Genomic DNA, 21,449 nt, shown 5'->3' with positions numbered 1-21,449 from the left:
CTACGTATGGTTACACATTAGCTGGATACGGAAGGAGTGGAATCCCTTTTGGTTGTGGTACAATACACCTCAAGAGTTAGACTACAATGTCTGCAAAGCCACTTGGCTACAGTCAATGGTGCTCTGCACCATAGGGAAGCCTGCAATCCTACTGAAGCTACATACGCTGCTTACTGCTCTCTGGGAAGACAGAAAAAAATACAGTCAGTCCTCTTTGTATACAGTGCAACAGTGGATGAAAACTGTGGAATGGGCAAATATTTATTTTCTTCTTTCCTCATCTCCAGCCTGGAAGGAGCCCAACCCATAAAAACCTGTAGCCCTGGTCATTTTCATAGCCACTGGTCTTTGCCCTGGACTGAGGTTGCAGTTATTGCTGCAGCAAAGTTCAGTGAAGACATCCTTGGTGAAATGCAGCCGTCTGACACCCTGTTCCTTGCTGAGGTTCAGGTGGAAGAATTGCTCCCTGAAACACCCTGGGAAGATATGGCCTCCTGCTGAGAGCCTTTCTCCCCCTGCCCCCTCTCTTCCCACCTCCTCTGGCAGCTTGTCCTGTTCTGTATAGCATTCTGCATGTTCATTCTTCCAGTCATGTAGTCTAGGAGGAATGCATCTTACTACACCCATGTCTGAGAGCAACTGACTCATGCAGGAGCCTTGAAATCTGGACCAAGTTCTTCAGCACCTATTAGAACACTCTCTAAAGACTTTAGCAACATCAAATAACTCTCAAAAGCACCTAAAATTTGCACAATTGCAGTAACAGCCAGTAGAAACCAATCAACAATGAACCTGAAAGTTGTTGATGATTCCTTATGCTGGTTGGTGGGAGGGGGGGCATCACTCCTGTTGCTGAACCTCAGCTGTATGTGATTAAGAGATGGTGTTAGCTGGGCACTGAACTCCAAAAATGGCAGGAGTGGATCAGTGCTACACTCTGATTGATGTCATGATCTCACTACTTTGCATAACTCTGATGGGTGCTCCATTCACATGTGCTAACTCCCTCCCCAATATGATATGCATTCTGACTCATATCAGAACTTTGTGCATTCAGTGCAGAACCAAATTTGGATTGCTTAAACCATGTGTAGTGCCCATAAAAGGGTTGCGTTGCATCAACATTTTGCACCATTTATCTTCAATATAAATAATTCATTAGGTTGCAGTTTGCCATGGGTTGAGTGCCTTATTTTAGGATGAATTGAAGTCACAAAAGATAGTAAAGAAGAGAATCACCACAGCAATACCATGGATGAGAGACTCTCGTTATTAGGAAATATCAGAAAAGTAGGGCTTTTTTCATTAGAAGGTTAAGAGTAATACAGAGATTGCAACACACCTACAGCCTAGTCAGCCTGTGTCAGCGTTTACCCTGTGCACAAACAAATAGTTCTCATCAAATAAACCCAACCTGTTTCTACGTCCTTTCAGCTCATTTTCTTTCACCCACCTATCCTATCAAATGTTGAAGGTTGAAAAGGTCTGTCTTAATCACTAACACTTAAAACAAATTCCCTGGCTTTTCCTGGCTACTATTCAAAATCTCTTGCATTTAATCTTGTATCTATGACCTCTCATCTATCTGCACTTTCCCATTAAAACATGATTTCAAACAGTTCTATTATATTGCTCTGTAATCTGCACTGTTCAAACGATAAAAAAAATCCAATAAAAGCAAAATACTGTGTATGCTGGAGATCTGAAATAAAAACAAATTGCTGAAAGTGCAGACCTGCTGATCTTTTCCAGCATTTTCTGTTTTTATTTTATATTAAAAATATCCAAGTTTATCAAGCCTTTGTATTTCCTCATGTGTGATGAATCTGTGTTGAACCCTGTCTAAAGTCTCAATATCCTTCCACTAGCGTGGGATCCTGTATGTCACACAGTACTTCCATTCTAACTGCAGCCTTGTTAAAGTTTTATGTTAGCACATACATACCTCTTGACTTATATATCCTGTACCTCAAGATAAAGGCTGGAAATCCTTTTTTTATATACACACAGCGTTATCAACTTGAGGTTATCCCTTTAATGTTCTGTGAACCTGAGCCCTCAAGACCCTCTGCTCTTACGGAACACTAAGCCTGCTCACATTCGGAGCATAATTGCTGCTGTTAATTATTTTACAAAAGGACATCTCACACTTACTGTTATTGAATTTCATCTGCCATTTTTAGCTCTTCCCCCACCTTAGCAATGCCCTTTTCCTTCGGTTTTCTAAAAATTAGCTGTACCTCATATGCTGAGATTATCTGAACATTTTGTCACCACTACCTTTTGGCTTAAATTCAACATTGATATTCAGAGTGAACAGAAGTGTCCCCAGAGCCAAGGGACACGAATACCCACTTCAATCATTCTGAAAAACTGCTTTACACTCCTATAATATTAGCTATTATAGGGGTTAATTGGAATGTATCCATTTCAAATCTGCCATCATCACTCTCTTCATCAAAAATAAATCTTGACTTGCTTCGTCATTGCAAATTACAACTCCATGTCCAACCTTCCTTTCCTCTCTAAAGTAATTGAATGTGCTGTTGCATCCCAAATCCATGCTCATCTTGCCCACAACTCCATGTTTAAAACCCCTACAATCAGGTTTCCATCCTACCACAGAATTAACACGGTTCTCATCAAAAACAAAAATGACACATTAAGTGATTGACAGCGGTCACCTATCCCTCGCTGTCCTTTCCAACCTGTCTGCAGTCTGAGGTATGTTGATCACACCATCCCGCCCCAAAACATCTCCTTTCTTGTCCAGCTTGGTGAGACTGTTCTTGCTTAGTTCCATTACCATTCATCCAGTCATAGCCAGAGAATCACTTGCAATGGTTCCTCTTTCCACTCCCTCACCATTAGTTCTGGAGGCCCTGGGCAACTTATCCTTTCTTTGTCCACTCCCATTGCTCATCCACATGCTGCTCCTCAGTGACATCATCCAAAAACACAATGCCAGATTCTCTATGTATGTTGATGCCACCTATTTCACCACCACCTCTGATTTGCCTACTATTTATCTGTTGGGAAGACCAAAGTCCTCACCTTTGGACCCCACCAAAAACTCCAATCCCTAGCCACCTGCCATGATTCCTTCATTCTGCACCAGTCACAACTCCCACAGATCTTCGCATTTGCAAGCAGATGATGCCTCCTTGGAGTTGGGGCTACCCTCCAAGGATGTGGCTGATAACGCTTGTGAGGTGATTTACAATTGGTGCAAAAGAAATGTACAACTCAAGGCACAAGAGCACAAGGGTGCTTTAAGTGCCAGCCATTATATTGCTTAAGATATGCTTCAGGGGCATGGACATACCTGGAGTCACCCTTCAACATGTATGAGCCAGGGCTTCCAGAATGGCAACGGTCTGCTGTGCCTTGCACAGTATAATTCTACAGTGAGAACTGGAGTTTTGGAGAAGCAGGATGAGGACGAGTCTGATTTGTCGAGTGTCTGCTGCCTGCCAGAGAAGCCAATGACGAACTTATCCAGGCATGGTTCAGATAAGCTGAGAGTGTGAAGTTTTTTGGCACAATGCTGAGCCCATTGTACTGACCAATATCTCAAAGACAAACTCTCCCCACAATCACAAACTCTTTACTCACCTTCCTTTCTGGTCATATGATTGTCCTGATGGCTGATGTCTATTTGGAAGTTGGAAGGCAACAATGAAGTTGAATGAACAATGGAAATTTCAAATGAAGCATGGCTTCAGCAAATCTAGAGGCAGGCTGCTTGTTCTCCTACTCTTACAGCTGAGATGCACGTGGCATCCGAACTCTGGGTTTTGGGACTGCTGTGCATCTCGCCAAAGACAACCCAACCTGCAACTACGCAGGGGCAGATTCAGTCAGCAGGGCAGGAGGCAACATATGCAGCTCTGGGGCCTGAGGTGTAGGTTTCAAAAACAAAAAGTGGAAATGCCATGAGCAGAGTCCCTACCTCCATGTGCCCTTTTATTCACCTTCCATCTCATGGCCCATGAGCATTTCTCTAGTAGCCAAGAGCTGGAAAACAGTTAACACCACTTCAGTGAGGTGCTGAAAGGCCAAGGTGAGTTTAAAGTGGCAGACTGAGTATACAGGCCACTAGACAGGGCATGCATTTGGTTGTCTGCCACATATGATTCTCCATGAGATGACTACTCTTTCCATGGAGGTGGATGTCAGTGCAGATGTTTGAGCCATCATGGCATTTATGAGACAGTCTTTCATATCTCCCACCAAGGGTGTACATTGCCTTAAGAAATGCTGACAGGACATCACATGTACTTCATTGCGGCTCCAGAATGGTCTTCTCTGTGGATGAACCTCTGGGGACCAATATCTGCATGCAGCCCTGATCTTGGAGTGTCCTGTGCACTCTAACAGGGACTCACCATTGATATCCATCTCCAACACCTGCTTTTTTATTCATTTACAGGATGTGGGCATCGTTGGCTAGGCCAGCATTTATTGCCCATCCCTAATTGCCCTTGAGAAGGTGGTGGTTAGCTGCTTTCTTGAACCGCTGCAGTCCATGTGGTATTCCTACAGATTGGAGGGTCGCTAATGTAACCTCACTATTTAAAAAGGGAAATAGGGAGAAAACAGGGAATTATAGACCAGCCAGCCTGACGTCAGTAGTGGGGAAAATTCTAGAGTACATTATAAAAGATTTAACAGCTGAGTACTTGGAAAACAGTGACAGAATCGGACAGAGTCAGCATGAATTTATGAAAGGGAAATCACACTTGACAAATCTACTGGAATTTTTAAAGAATGTAACTAATAGAGTTGATGAGGGGGAGCCAGTGGATGTGGTTTATTTGGACTTTCAGAAGGCTTTCGACAAAGTCCCATATAAGGGATTAGCATGTAAAATTAAAGCACATGGGATTGGGGGTAGTGTATTGAGATGGATAGAAAACTGGTTGGCAGACAGGAAACAAAGAGTAGGAATAAACGGGTCTTTTTCTGAATGGCAGGCAGTGACTAGTGGGGTACTGCAGGGATCGATGCTGGGACCCCAGCTATTCACAACATATATTAATGATTTAGATGAGGGAGCTAAATATAATATCTCCAAATTTGCAGATGACACAAAGCTGGGTGGGAGGGTGAGCTGTGAGGAGGATGCAGAGATGCTTCAGGGTGATTTGGACAAGCTGAGTGAGTGGGCAAATGCATGGCAGATGCAGTGTAATGTGGATATATGTGAGGTTATCCACTTTGGTAGCAAAAACAGGAAGGCAGATTATTAGCTGAATGGCTATAAATTGAGAGAGGGGAATGTGCAACGAGACCTGGGTGTCCTCGTACACCAGTCGTTGAAGGTAAGCATGCAGGTGCAGCAGGTGGTAAAGAAGGCAAACGGTATGTTGGCCTTCATAGCCAGAGGATTCGAGTACAGGAGCAGGGATGTCTTGCTGCAATTTTACATGGCCTTTGTGAGACCACACTTGGAATATTGTGTGCAGTTTTGGTCTCCTTATCTGAGGAAAGATGTTCTTGCTATGGAGGGAGTCCAGCGAAGGTTTACCAGACTGATTCCTGGAATGGTGGGACTGACGACTGATTGAGTCGGTTAGGATTATATTTGCTGGAGTTCAGAAGAATGAGGGGGGGATCTCATAGAAACCTATAAAATTCTAACAGGACTAGGCAGGGTAGATGCAGGAAGGATGTTCCTGATGGTGGGGGAGTCCAAAACCAGGGGTCACAGTCTGAGGATCTGGGGTAGACCATTTAGGACTGAGATGAGGAGAAATTTCTTCACCCACAGAGTGGTGAGCCTGTGGAATTCGCTACCACAGGAAGTAGTTGAGGCCATAACATTGTATGTTTTCAAGAAGGAGTTAGATATAGCTCTTGGGGTGAATGAGATCAAAGGATATGGGGAGAAAGCAGGAGCAGGCTATTGAGTTGGATGATCAGTCATGATCATAATGAATGGCGGAGCAGGCTCGAAGGGCCGAATGGCCTACTCTTACTCCTATTTTCTATGTTTCTATGAAGGCACACCCACAGTGCTGTTAGGGAAGGAGTTCCAGGATTTTGGCCCCAGCGACAGTGAAGAAACAGTGACATATTTCCAAGTCAGGATGGTGAGTGGCCTGGAGGGAAACTTCCAGGTGGTGGTGTTCCCATGTATCTGTTGCTCTTGTCCTTCTAGATGGTAGCGGTCATGGGTTTGGAAGGTCCTAAGGAGCCCTGATCACCTGTGATGTGTGCTTCATCATGTAATAACCTATCTTTGCCCTTGGTGTCCCCACTGAGCTGGTGCACATGAATCGTCTTAGAGTGCACAACCTCCTCTTGAGGACTCCTTGGCCTCCACCTGCTCTAGTTCCTGTATCACACTTAATCGTCCTGTGGGAGATGAAAGACATCAATTAGAACTGACATGGGAATAGGGTAAAAAGTCAATATTGTGCAGGTGTTCCCATTTCAGTAAAAGTAGTAACAGCAAATCAACAACATTAGTAACTGTTATACACCACCAGTTGATGTAATTGCTAATTCTGTTGGAGGTTTCTGGGAGATCTTCATCTCTCTATCATCAATGGACATGCACTCTACCAAACTGCCGATCTCCAAAGGCTCCTCCCCCTCCACAGCGGGCAGGGGAGATATAACTGGAAAGCCATCCCTGGTGTCTCCCCCTGGACTTGGGCAGTCTCTTTCCCTGCAAGGAGAGAAAGCAGAGAAGTGTAAGAAATGGACTGTTTGGAGAGGAGTGAATGACAATATTTGTGGAAGGTGACGGTAAGGGCTGGGTGTGAGATGGCACAAAGACGAAGATGAGTGTCAGTGTTGGCTGTTCAATTGGGGGATGCCAAGGAGGTGCCTCAAGAGAGAAGACTGAGTGAACCTGAAAAGTGTGTTGGTCTGTAAAGTGTTGTGTAGGAGAATGCTGGGGAAGTCAGGAAGTGGGATTAAGCACCTGGAAGTGGGATTTCACTCACCTTTTCTGCTCTCAAGGTCACTGAATCTCTTATGGCACTGAATCCTGGTTTGACGTACTCTCTCTTGCTGCTCACTTCCTTGGCAGCTTCCATCGATGCCTGTTTGGTTTCAGGGGATTGCCTCTTTCAATTCACAGGAACCAGCATTTCACTACAGCTCCTTTAAGCCACAGCAGGACCTCCAGAGAAGGGTCAGAGAACCTCGGTATTCCTTCACACAGGTCACTACCATTCCTGTGGCTGCTAAAGCCTGAAGAATAAATGCAGAATTCAGGTATTCTGACACTCTAGGTTGGGGTCCCTTTAACTAGAAATCCTTCCATTGACAGATGGGGGTCATCATCACACTTGTACTCTGATTGGTAGAGAAACCTGTTAGCAGGATGCTAATGCAGTGGACAAGCTAAAGAGCTATGGCAAAGTCTGTTTCAGCAACAAGCAAGTTCCTGACCTGCTGCAGCCTCTCCACTGAGAGAGGGTTGGTTTCATTAAAATTCTGCCCATAAAGTTTAAATTGATTTTTGAAATGAATTTGCATGCATATGAAGCTGCATATACTAACAGATGTTGCTAATCTGATTTAGGCTTTATCCACTAATGGACCAGAACTTGCTGGAGCCGGGGCATCTCATGCATGCAAAATCTTTCCTACATTCTTTGGCTCAAAAATTGTTTGTGCCATAGCTTGCTAGAAGTTTGAACTGATAACATCATGGTTCACCTCTGTGAATGGTGTATCTCCTTAACCAATGAGAATTAGCAACTGAGAAATAAATAGAGGAAGGGCTGAGAAGGAGCAAGAATTAAGAGTGGGTGAATTAGAGTCAAATCAATTCCAGAAAGAGAAAGTGAGGGTAGGATTGGATTAATAGAGAAAGAAAATAGAAAAAGAAAGGAAATCTAAGAAAACAATGAAAATTTAAAAATGTTCTAAATTTATTAACTGAAGAAATAAGACACTTGTTATGATCCCAGCTGAGATTACCCCTGGACAAGCCTGATCCCAGAGTGGAACCCAACTTGATAGATCCTAACCTTTATTTGTTTGTTTAGATACATGGAGAGTAGCTACCGAATAGAGTCAATAGATGAACTTTTAACAAAAGAATTAAACATTTATTAAACAAGAAAAGATGAATGATATTACAATTCTCCTTCACTCACAACTATACCTTTACAGATTTATACAGATTGTTAAGGATAACATAAGTTACAAAAGCTATCTTATACTCTAATGTCCACAGTAAGTACACAGCCCATGTAAATCTATGGCACCCTGTGGTCAGACACAGCACACTCTGAAACCAAGTGACAGATGCCACCTCAAGCAGATGCAATGCATCTCCCCTCAACTCCCCCAGGCGCTTGTCACACCATGAGTCAACTGGACACACTCCAGTCTTTTACACGCGGGTTTCCAATCTCCACCCCCAAGGCCCTCGCCTTGGAATCTTCTCCCAAACCGACGCTTTCTCTCAGACGCCTTCTGCAACAGTGCACTTCCAGAGTTTTGAACTGTCCTTTCACTCTTCCTCTTCCCTGGGCCGCCACATGCATTCAAGCTGTCTTCCACGCACTCTCTCTCACTGGCTCATCCGACAACAGTGCCACTGCTTCACATGCCCATAGCAAAGAGTTACAGACCTTCAGTTGTCTCTTTGGACCTTCTTGTCTTTTGCAAGCTGTTCCCACTTTAAATCTGCTTTCTGTAGCTTGAAGCTTCAAGTCCTTCTGTGCCCCTCACTCTTAGCTTCACTTAATAGGACCTTTTCCAGGTTCCTGTCCTTCCTTCAACTAGAAAGTCCGCTTGGGACTCTCTCTTCTTCCACGGCCCTGGATTTCTGGGCCTTTTCCTCAGCTTGGAACTGGTTATCTGTTCCCTTCTAGCTCCAGTCTCTCCTGGCAGCTACTTTCAAAACAACTCTGCACTCAGCTTCCAAAACGAACTTCTGTCTTTCTTCTTGTGTGTGTGTCTGTGGGAGAGACCTGTCTCTCTGGCCCCCTGTTGCTTGGTAACAGTCCAATTTTTCTACCCTTGTTTGTTTACCTTAGCTTAAGTCGTAAAACTCTCATTAGAAATGCAAGCACCTTTTCAAAGTGAAACTAAAACTAAATTTGACCTTTCTTAACACACAGATACAGAAATACAAATCAAACTTAAACATTAAAGCTAAAACTTATTCCTAACACTCACAAATACAAATCTAACTTATTTGAACTGTCTCTATTTCCTAACACACTGCAATTGATATTGTTCAATTTTGGGCCAGAGGAGTTGATTCGCTGTATTATCAATGATTGCATTGTTACAAAGGTACATATGCTAGTTATCAAACTTAATATTCTGGAGTCTCACTCCAGCAAGTTTTGATCCATTATTGGGTAAAACCTAAATCAGATTAACAACATCTGTTAGCAGATGCAGCTTCATATGTATGCAAAAATTAATTAATAGGCATTTAATACAAAAATCCACCAAATTCTTTAAAATAATGGCAAGGCTAAGGCTGAGATATGGCTTGAACAAAGCTAATGGTGAAATGGTATAAACTGACCAGGTAATTCTGAAATTCTCAGTTTATGGTATCTGCTAATCCCTTGAATTTAATGGTTTATTTGGACATTAATAATGACATGAAATTTGCACGCCATTATTTTTCCAGCAACTTCCTGCCCAAGGATGCAACTAAATTAATAACAGCTCTATGCAAATATCTAAGCCACTAAAATTCCAAATAAGCCAAATTAGTAAATAAGAAATATGCAGAAAAAAACTCAATGAACTAAATCTTAAAATAGTTTGCATTATAGGATTATTCAAATAGAGTTGAATCCTGCAACAAGAAAGCTAGAATGACCTCTTCATGCCTCCATCTTTATACCATCTCTCCTGGATTTTCAAGGGTTAGCGAGAACTCACCAGATGCTGCCAGAAACGTGACATTTTCCAATGCCCCTCTCTTGCAAAAAATCTATTCTAGGGCATCCTCCCCTTCACAAATAAAAGAGAATTCTCCCTGGGGATCCCACTGGTCTTTCTGAGATCATTTACATTACTACACTGGATGCTATGAAGTAGTGTCTTAGGCATAACCACCTTCAGCGACTTCATCAATGACCTTCCTTCCCTTCATCATAAGGTCAGAAGTGGGGATGTTTTGCTGATTACACAATGATCAGTACCATTTACAACTCCTCAGATACTGAAGCAGTCCATGTCCATATGCAGCAAGATCTGGATAACATTTAGGCTAAGTCTGATACATAGTAAATAGCATTCGTGCCACACAAATGCCAAGCACAACCATCTCCAACAAGAGAGAATCTGACCATCTCCCCTTGACATTCAATGGCATTACCATCGCTGAAGCTCCCTTTATCAACATCCTGGAGGTCACCATTGACCAGCAACTTGACTAGACCAGGCATGTAAATACAATGGTTACAAAAGCCAGTCAGAGGCTGGGAATTCTGTGGCAAATAACTCACCTTCTGACACCCCAAAGGCTCTCCACCATCTACAAAGCAAAAGTCAGGAGTGTGATGGAATACTTTCCACTCATCTGGATGAGTGTGGTTCCAATAATACTCAAAAAGCTAGGACAAAGCAGGCTACTTGATCAGCACCTCATCCACTACCTTAAAGTTCACTCCCTTCACACAGTGGCAGCAGTGCATACCATATATAAGACGCACAACAGCAACTCACCAAGGCTTCTTCGACAGCACCTTCCAAGTCCTCTACCACCTAGAAGGAAAAGGCAGCAGGCGCATGGGAACACCACCACCTGCAAGTTCCCCTCGAAGCCGCACACCATCCTGACTTGGAACATTCCTTCATTGTCGCTGGGTTAAAATCCTGAAACTTCCTCCCTAAGAGCACTGAGGGCGTACCTACATCAGATGGGCTGCAGCGATTCAAGGCAGCAGCTCACTGCCACCTTCTCAAGGGCAATTAGAAATGAACAACAGATATTGTCCTTGCCAGCGACACTCACATCCCATGGATGAATTAAAAAAAACTTTATTTGCAATCTTACATCAGGAGTCCTCTAAGGCACAATAAAATCAGATTTTATTGCTAAAACCAGAATAATGCAGCATTTCTAGCCATTCTCAAAATGCCTTGCATTGATATAACATTGTATTTTTTTTTCTGATGAGGAACTAGAACACAAGGAAAGCAAAATGTATAATTTGAATATTTGGCATTATGAAAAGAATAGTGATTTTAGAGATTAAATTATGTTATGACGCAAAGATATGCAAAATGTGAGCTTCATATTCAATGGGCATCCAATATCTCCATCTGTTGTGTCTTTAGTTTTAAAACAGTAATAATTAACTTTTTTGCTGGAGGATCTGTCTAGGTACAGAACAAAAGAACACAAAAAAAAGGAACTGAAGTAGGTAATTTGGTCCCTCGAGCCTGCTTCACCATTCAATACCATCACAGTTGGTTTGATTGCAGCCTTACCTTCACTTTCCTGTCTAACCATATAACACTTCATTCCCTTGTAGATCAAAAATCTAACTCAGTCTTCAACATGTTCATTGGCCCAGCCTCCGCTGCTGTCTGTGAAAGAGAATTCCAAGACTAGTGACCAAAGAAGAAATTCCTTATCATTTGTCTTAAATGGGAGACCGGTTATTTTTAAACTGTGCCCCTAGTTCTAGATTTGCCCATGAGACTAAATTTCCTCTCAGCATCAACCCTGTTAAGCCTCCTCAGAATCTTGTGTGTTTCAATAAAATCACTTCTCATTCTTCTAAACTCCAACAATTATCGTCCAAGCTATTCAACCTTCCCTCATTTTTTTTTATTCATTCACAGTATGTGGACTTGCCCATCCCTAGTTGCCCTTCAGAAGGTGGTGTTGAGTTGCCTTCTTGTTGCAGTCCATGTTATGTATGTACACCCACAGTGCTGTTAGGAAGGGAGTTCCAGGATTTTGACCCAGCGACAGTGAAGGAACAGCGACATATTTCCAAGTCAGGATGGTGAGTGGCTTGGAAGGGTACCTCCAGGTGCTGTTGTTCTCATCTATCTGCTACTCTTGTTCTGGATTATACTAAGTTACCATGTTAACCTGCATTGAGAAGGTGGATTAATATCTATAAAAGTGCAAAGGCTACATAGCAAATAATTTATGCCATTGCAAAGATTTTGAGAGAGCAATATGCAGTCACTGTGCAGAGATTCAGGTGGGTCACAGGGAGTTCCACTGTACACATAACTGTGAAGCGCTTTATCCTCCAACTGTACAGTCAAGGTCAGATTCATGACTGATGAGCAGCTCTTCAATCTCAGGAGATTACAAGCTAGACCAAAGTTGCTGGAAGAATTTATTTTGTGAACTATAATTTGCTGATTACGTGCTTGTGGTCCGCTCCCAGGATGATTTGCAACAATCATCTTGTAATAGTTTGCCTGTAATTTGGAATTACAATCAATCTTAAGAAGTATATCGTATGCTTTGAACCAGTCTCAAACAAAGATTATACTCCATATGTCATCACTATTGAAGAACACACACTTCAAGGGCAGAATTTTGAGTAAAATGACATACGGTGACGCCGGGGAGGGGGGGGATCTCCCGAAGTCACCGCGCCCGATTTAAATTTTCAGGAAGGCGGGAGCGCAGTAAAATCAGCTGCGGGCCCGCCGACCTGTCAATGGCCAATTGAGGCCATTGACAGGATCAATTAAGTAATTAAAGGTAAAAACAAAAAACTGCGGATGCTGGAAATTGCATTGGAAATTTCGAGGACTCGAAACGTCAACTCTTTTCTTCTCCGTCGATGCTGCCAGACCTGCTGAGTTTTTCCAGGTAATTCTGTTTTTGTTTTGTAAGTAATTAAAGGACCTGCCTGTCTAATCTTAAGGTTGGTGGGCAGGCCAGGAGCCCCGGCAAGAACTAGAAAAAACATGAAACCTTATCCACGGGTGGGATGAGGTTTTATATAGGCTTTAAAAAATTTTAATAAAGGTTTTGTAAAAATTATGGACACGTCCCAACTCATGTGACATTGTCATATGACGGGACTTGTTAGGGAAATTTTATTTTTCTATTTTTGTCTTTTTTACATATGCAGCCGATCTCCCTGAGGCTGCACTTAGCCTCAGGGAGATGAGTGCGCTCTTTCGTGCGCATGCGCGAAAGAGTGCACTCTCGATTTTGGGACTCCCCCCACCTGCACAGGGAGCGCATAGCTCTTCTCTGCGGACGTCATGCTGGGCGGGCCTTAATTGGCCCACCCATGTAAAATGGCGCCGCATCTCCAATTGGGGGTGCCGATCGGAAGCGCGCCCGTACACGCCAGCCCATCAACTTCCCCCCCAACTGGGGGAAAATTCAGTCTTAGGTTTAGCTTAGTGTAGCTTTTGACAAGCTCCTGTGTGTGCGTCTGGAATAAGAAAAGCATTAGCTAGCAGATCACATTCAAAGTATACAGGGCTGCTGTTCTGATTGCCCTGCTTCTTGTCTGTGAAGTGTGGGCAATATATGTATGCCACATTAGGAAACAGCTAAGCTGCATGAGATGACTAATCATTAGGTGGCATGGTGAGATCACTGATACTAAAGTTCTTCTCAAAGAAAAGTTGCATGCCAAGCAATGATACATTTGATCATGAAGACATGGCTATGATGGTCAGGTCGGGTGCATCGAGTGATGAACAAACTCTGATGATCTCTTATCCTGACATTTTGATGATGTAATGATGCTCAGCAAAAGATTGCTTAAAAGCAAATCTGAAACAGTGCAAAATAGATACCCTAAGTGGGACCTACTGGCTGTAGACAAGGAAACATGGTGAAAAAGCATCCACAAAGAGAACTCCTACTATGAGGTTTATTGTATTGTTGATGCTGAATGTAATTGCCAGCTGAGGAAGTTTTGCCAGAAAAATCACGATCCCGAACCTGGTACATCTAGAATCTACTGTCCGCTTTGTGGAAGCACATTTCTAGCAAAGCCAATCTCAAAGTAAGAACTGCAGATAGGGAGATGATTTTCTAGCACCTTCTTCATTATTGCTAGATGAAGAAACATTGGTGGTGTGTAATATCTATAAAATGACCTTCTTGCCTACTGCAACATTCTGGGGGCAAACCACGACCACTTCACAAACATCTTGCTTTTATTTAGTGTTGCACTTTCTGGTGCACTCTGCATGAGATAGGGAAGAAGGAAAAATAAACAGATATAGGAATGAATCCTTAGCCGTGATGTGAAAGGTGAAAAAGTTTGGTCAAAAAGGCAAACAGAGCAAAAGCAACCATTCAGAATTTAGGGAGAGGGAATTTCAGAGAGTAGAAATGAGGCACTTTAAGGTTCTACCACCAATTATGGTGCCGAATAAGCACTGGATACATAAAAGGCCAGTTTTGGAGACCAACAAGGTGCAGAAGTATGCCCCTGTTCTCTAGCAATGTATTGCCTAATCTGTCCACCTTGCATCCTTTCTGTTTTCAAAAGTCTTTACTTTCTCTACATCATGTCCTTGTCGCTCAAATATAACCCTCTCCATTTTTTCCTGCTTCCTCTTACTATTGTGTTTTCTCTAATTGTGAAGTGCTTTGAGACATTAAATCTATTCAATTCCCAATCTCATAACAATTACCATGGCACTTCTAATGGAACATACATCTTAACACTGAGAACATTTAAAGACAATGCATGCAGTAAAAAGTAGTTCAATTAAGTAAATATCGAAAAATGATTATATAGTTTCTTTTCATAAAGATGAAAAAGAGGTAGACAAAATGAAATATTATTTTTCTTACCCATCATTGCAAACTGACTGTCAATTCCAAGAGTGATAAGCATTAAGAAAAATATTATGGACCAAAGCGGTGATACTGGCAGGAGCGCAAGGGCATCCGGATAGGCTATAAAAACTAAACCAAAACCATGGATAAAATTAATACGGAATCAGTAACAACTCTTAACACAAAGATAAAGTAAACTTATATTATTTACTTAAAACAGAAATCAGCTCATTAGAAATTTCTGAAATCTTGTTTTGTAGTTTTTATTTTCAGGGAGTATTAAGTTTGAGGTTTAATAATAAATTAACATAAATTAAGTATTACTTTACCCTGCATTGAAAGGCAATTAGAAAAATGTAAATGTTACTGCTTTCCTAACAGCTCAAGTTTATCTAGTGATAGCTGGGCCAAACATACCAGGAAATTCTCATGTTTGAACACCTGTCTATGCTATGGTAGCTGGCCAATGCAACTCTTCAAGAGGAGAGCAGTCACACAGCAATGTGACCGAGTGAATGTTGGATGAGTACAGGATCAGAGTTGGCTGCAGCATTTGAATAGCTAAGCTAACGGACATATACTAATCCAACAAAATACTATTTGGTAAGGCATACATGGGTACTGATAACATATAAATATATCTTGTGAGAAGTTAATGGTTTCAGAAAGGGGTTAGAAGAAAAAGTGGTAGAAATTGCTGCAGGAGTTCCTCAGGGTAGAGTCGTAGACTCAACCATCTTCAGCTGCTTCATCAATGACTTTTCCTCCATCATAAAGTCAAAAGTGGGGATGTTTGTTGATGAATGCACAATGTTCACTACTATTTGCAACTCCACAGATAATGTGACCAATTGCTGCAAGACCTAGGCAACATCCAAGCTTGGGCTGATAAGTAGTAACATTGTGAGACACAAAGACCAGCCCATTACCATTTTCAAAAAGACAAACCTGCCTGCCACATATGCATCTGTCCACAACAGTATCGATAGGAGTGACCACCGGACAGTCCTTGTGGAGATGAAGTCCTGTCTTCACATTGAGGATATCCTCCACCATGTTGTGTGACACTACCACGTGCTAAATGGAATAGATTTCGACCAGATCGAGCAATTCAAGACTGGGCAACCATGAGGCACTGTGGGCTATCAGCAGCAGCAGATTGTACTCAACCACAATCTGTAACCTCATGGCCTGGCATATTCCCCACTCTACCATTACCACCAATCCAGGGGATCAACCCTGGTTCAATGAAGAGTACAAGGGGGCATGCCAGGAGCAGCAACAGGCATACCTAAAAATGGGAGGGGTCAGCCTGGTGAACTTACAATACAGGACTACTTGCATGCCAAACAGCATTATCAGCAAGTGATAGACAGCGCTATGCAATTACACAACCAACGGTTCAGATCTAAGCACTGCAGTCATGCCACATTCAGTCATGAATGATGGTGGACAATTAAACAGCTCACTGGAGGGGGAGGCTCCACAAATATAGTCATCCTCAAATGAAGGAGGGGCCCAGTACATCAGTGCAAAAGATAAGGCTGAAGCAAGAATCTTAAGCCAGAAGTGCCGAGTGGATGATCCATCTTGGCCTCCTCCAGAGGTCCCCAGCATCACAGACGACAGTCTTCAGCCAATTCAATTCACTTCATGTGATATCAAGAAAGGCTGAAGGCACCGGTTACTGGGCCCTGGCAATATTCCGGCAATAGTACTGAAAACTTATGCTCCAGAACTTGCCGTGCCCCTAGCCAAGCTTTTCCTTTACAGCTACAACACTGGCATCTACCCAGCAATGTGGAAAGTTGCCTAGGTAAGAACAGTACTTAAAAAGCAGGGCAAATCCAACCTGGCTAATTACCACCCCATCAGTCTACTCTCGATCATCAGTCAAGTGATGGAAGGGGTCACCCAACAGTGCTATCATGCAGCACTTGCTTAGCAATAACCTGCTCAACTATGCTCAATTTGGGTTCCACTAGGGCCACTTAGCTCCTGACCTCATTACGCCCTTGGTTCAAACATAGACAAAAGAAATTAACTCCAGAGGTGAGGTGAGAGTGACTGCCCTTGACATCAAGCAGCATTGGGCAGAGTGTGGCGAAAAGGAGCCCTAGCAAGACTGGAATCAATGGGAATCAGGGGGAAACCCTCCACTGATTGGAGTCATACCTAGCACAAAGGAAGATGGTTCTGGTTGTTGGAGGTCAATCATTTCAGTTTCAGGACATCACTGCAGGAGTTCCTCAGAGTAGTGTCCTAGGCCCAACCATCTTCAGCTGCTTCCTCAATGGCCTTCCTTCCATCATAAGGTCAGAAGTGGAGATGTTTGCTGATGATTGTACAATGTTCAGCACCATTCACGGCTCCTCAGGGACTGAAGCAGTCCATGTCCAAATGCAGCAAGACCTGGACAATATCCGGGCTTGGGCTGACAAGTGGCAACTAACATTCACGCTACACAACTATCAGGCAATGACCATCTCCAACAAGAGAGAATCTAATCATCGCCCCCTGACATTCAATGACATTACCATCACTGAATCCCCCACTAGCAACATCCTAGGGGCTGCCACTGACTAGAAACTGACTGGACTAGCCATGTAAATACTGTGGCTACAAGAACAGGTCAGAGGCTAGGAATCCTGCGGCGAGTAACTCACCTCCTGACTCCCCAAAGCCTGTCCGCCATCTATAAGGCACAAGACAGGAGAGTGTTGGAATACTCTCCGCCTACCTGGATGAGTGCAGCTCCAACAACACTCAAGAAGCTTGACACCATCCAAGACAAAGCAGCCTCCTTGATTGGCACCCCAACCCTCATTTACTCCTTCACCAACCAATGCTCCGTGGCAGCAGTGTGTACCATCTACAAGATGCACTGCAGGAACACACCAAGGCTCCTTAGACAGCACCTTCCAAACCCATGACCACTACCATCCAGAAGAACAAGGGCAGCAGAACACATGGGAAAACCACCACCTGGAAGTTCTCCTCCAAGCCACTCACCATTCTGACTTAGAAATATATCGCCTTCACTGTCGCTGGGTCAAAATCCTGGAATGCCCTCCCGAACAGCACTGTGGGTGTACCTATGCCACATGGACTGCAGGTCCATGGTTCAAGGAGGCAGCTCACCGCCACCTTCTCAAGGGCAATTAGGGATGGGCAATAAATTCTGGCCTAGCCAGCGTCACCACATCCTATGAAGGAACAAAAAAAAACAAGTAACTAACCATTCCCCCTTGACATTCAATGCCATTACTATTGTTGAACTCCCCACCATCAACAACCTGGGGGTTGCCATTAACCAGAAACCTAATTGGACCAGCCATATAAACATTGTGGTTACAAGAGGTCAGAGGCTGGGAATTCTGCAGCAAGTAACTCATCTCCTGACACCCCCAAAACCTGTCCGCCATCTACAAAGCATTAGTCAGGAGTGTGATGGAGTACTCTCCACTTTCAACAACATTTGAAAAGCTTAACACCATCTAAAGCAGTCTGCTTGATCAGCATCCCATCCATTAGCTTAAAAATTCACTCCCTCCACTATTGGTGCAGAGCGGCAGAAGTGTGTAACATCTATATGATGCAATGGAGCAACTTGTCAAGTCTCCCTTGATAACAGTTTCCAAATCCACAATCTTTACCATCCAGAAGGGCAAGGGCAGGAGGTGCATGGGAATATCACCACCTGAAAGTTTCCTTCCAAGTCTCACACCAGCCTGATGCAAAACTATATTGCTGTCACTGTCACGGGGTCAAAATCCTGGAATTCCCTTCTAAACAGCAGCAGTTCAAGAAGGCAGATCACCTTCACAAGAGAATTAACGATGGGCAACAAATTCTGGCCTTGTCAGCGATGTTCATGCTCAAATCCCATGAAAGAATGAAAAAAAACAGCTAGCGCCTCAGCAATTTCTACCCTTACTTTCCTCAGTATCCTCAAATGCATCTCATCTAGTACTGGTGACTTATCGATGTTAAGTACAGCCAGCCTACCTAATACCTCTTTTTTATAATTTTTTTGGTCCCTCTTTCACTATGACTTGAGCAGCGCCTTCTGCCTTGTAAAAGACATATGCAAAGTACTCACTTAATATCCCAGCCATGCTCCCTGCCTAACTACCCTTTTAGGTCAGTAATTGGCTTCACTTTTCCTCTTACCACCCTTTTACCATTTACATGCCTATGGAATTTCTTTGGATTCCCTTTACATTGGTTTCCATTCTCTCCTTATACTCTCTCTTTACTTCAATTGTTTTTGCACTTTGCCTCTGCACCTTATAAATTCAGCCTGTTCTCAATTCCATGACCAGGCATCTTTCATTTTCACCTCTTCACCAGTTTCATATTACTATCTATTTTGGCATTAAGGGAGCTCTAGATTTGTTTGCTTTACCTTTGCCCCTGATGGGAATGTACCTTGACAGTGCCCAAACAAACTCCATTCTTCTGCTAGTTTTGCTTGCCAATCTTTGATTCCAATTTAAAACAAAAACAGAATTACCTGGAAAAACTCAGCAGGTCTGGCAGCATCGGTGGAGAAGAAAAGAGTCGTGTTGAAGGGTCGTGTGGACTCGAAACGTCAACTCTTTTCTTCTCCACCGATACTGCCAGACCTGCTGAGTTTTTCCAGGTAATTCTGTTTTTGTTTTGGATTTCCAGCATCCACAGTAGTTTTTTGTTTTTATCTTTGATTGCAATTTGTTGAGCTAAATCCGATCTCATCTCATTGAAGTTGGCCCTCCCCCAATTGACTATTTTTACTCTGGATTGCTGTTTTCTCTTTTCCATAGTTAATATAAACAATACAATACGACAATAACTCTCCCTTCAATGTCCCCCTACTGACACTTGATCCACTTGACTCATCTCATTCCCCAGCACCAGATCCAGCAATGGCACCTTGCTTGTTGGACTGGAAACATACTGATGCATTTTCTGAAAGAATTGTTAACTTGCATTTGAATGAAAATATGCTCAATACTTCCATTGTCTCCTCAGGAACCGTGTTCAATTGGCTGACCACTTATCCACAGAAATATTTGTGGGAATTTTAGCCCTTGTAAGGAGTGCATGGGTTTATATGCAGGTAGAGGTGGAGTTAAAGTCTCTGAAAACAACATCATGTTTAAAAACTGACTCCAAGTGACGACTTCTGTGTTTAACTTGGGCCATTTGGCAGGGTGTGCATAATCCCCTCTGGAAAGGTGGGTTAGCAATTTAAATATGCATATACATGGATTCCAGCTATGTCTTAACCCATATTTAAATTTGATGGTGCATCCATGGTTTTCCCAAGCTTCCTGAAACTTTCCATTGAAATCTGGGTGAGAACAAAATGGCAATTCATGGGGCCCATAAAAAGCCAACTGCTCACATTTTCTTTCATACTTATCATTGGGACAAAGTTTGTTGAAAGTACATGTGGTGAGAGGTTAATTTCTGTACTTTAGCTGTATTGAGACTCCAGATCAGGATGAGTGGTGCCATGGCTGCCTTAGATTGGATATTAGACCAGCCAAGGTGACATCAGCAGCAACAACAGCCTGCTGTGGAGAAACCTGCAGGTGATGAGCAGTGGGAGTGTGGTGGTCGCAGGGTGGTGTAGTTAAGCTAGCAGGATGCACTATACCCGTATCAGGGCATACAGGCAGAGGCTCAACTTCCTCTATCTCTCAAACAGCAGTGTTTCCATATGCTGAAGTTATAACATCAGGTGATGGCAAACATCTACAACATTACCAGTGGTTGTACCATTTTTTGCCTCCTGGTGCTTGCAGGGCACTGTCAGAGATGAGTCCAAGATCTCCCAGTCATCTACACACAAATGCATAAGGTCAGGTACTGATGGGTTGTTTGATTGACTGGTTGATATGTCTCTGCCTATGTCCAGATCAACCAGGAGTGGTCGTAAACCAAAATAAAAACAGAAAATGCTGGAAATACTCAGAAGGTCAGGTAGTACCTGTGGAGAGAGAAACAAAATCAACATTTCAGGGTGAAGATCTTTCATCAGAATTTTGTTTCTTTCGCCACAGATGCTGTTTGACCTGCTGAGCATTTCTAGCATCTGCAGTATTTTGCTTTTGTATTCGCAAACCACAATAGATTCCATTCCATCGAAGCGCAGTTGATGTGCAACCCCAAGAAAAGGTTAATCTACTTGTGCAACAGATTCCTAGGGAGTTGTCATAATGCTTTCATCTTGAAGCAGTCCATGTTCCCTGATGTGTTTAGATCTGCAAGAAAGGTGGCTAAAGGAGGCAAAGAATACCCACTTCAAACTTGGCTGATGATACCCGTGAGAAATTCAAGAATGGTGAAGAGAAAAACCACATGACATCCAGATTTGAGATGGAGCAAGCAATTAGATGCTCAAGATGCACTTCAGGTGCATGGATAGATGGAGGTGCCTTTAGCACTTGGGAGCCAGGAAAGCCAGAATGATTGTCATGTGCGACACCGTACAATATTTTGCAGCAGCAAGGAGGAACAAGTTGCTGAATACACATCACCTGCAAAGGAGGACGTGGAAAAGGTGGAAAATGGTGACCACAAATGCAACGCCAGCTGTTCATATTGATTCCACAAATTTATTTATTTCTGTACAGTTCAGTTGTTACCACCGTTGGACTGATGAGATAGTTGCGTCCAATGTCCACTCTCCTGCCCTGCATCTCCACCTAACAATTCCACTGACACAAAG

At 43.0% G+C, this 21,449-nt stretch overlaps 1 protein-coding gene across 1 annotated transcript in view; it reads right to left on the bottom strand.

The window, feature by feature from the left end:
• Positions 1-21,449, bottom strand: part of LOC144689133 (sodium- and chloride-dependent neutral and basic amino acid transporter B(0+)-like) — an 81,557-nt gene that overhangs the window by 7,940 nt on the left and 52,168 nt on the right. Inside the window, exon 5 of the mRNA XM_078556270.1 lies at positions 14,747-14,876. Within this exon, the coding sequence (XP_078412396.1) occupies positions 14,747-14,876 (130 nt within the window). The remainder of the gene's footprint in view (positions 1-14,746; positions 14,877-21,449) is intronic.

Source organism: Cetorhinus maximus, chromosome 13 (genome assembly GCF_964194155.1).
Source record: "Cetorhinus maximus chromosome 13, sCetMax3.hap1.1, whole genome shotgun sequence".
Taxonomy (NCBI): Eukaryota; Metazoa; Chordata; class Chondrichthyes; order Lamniformes; family Cetorhinidae; genus Cetorhinus; species Cetorhinus maximus.
Note: the sequence above shows the minus strand (reverse complement) of the source record. Positions and strands in the feature narration are given on the sequence as shown.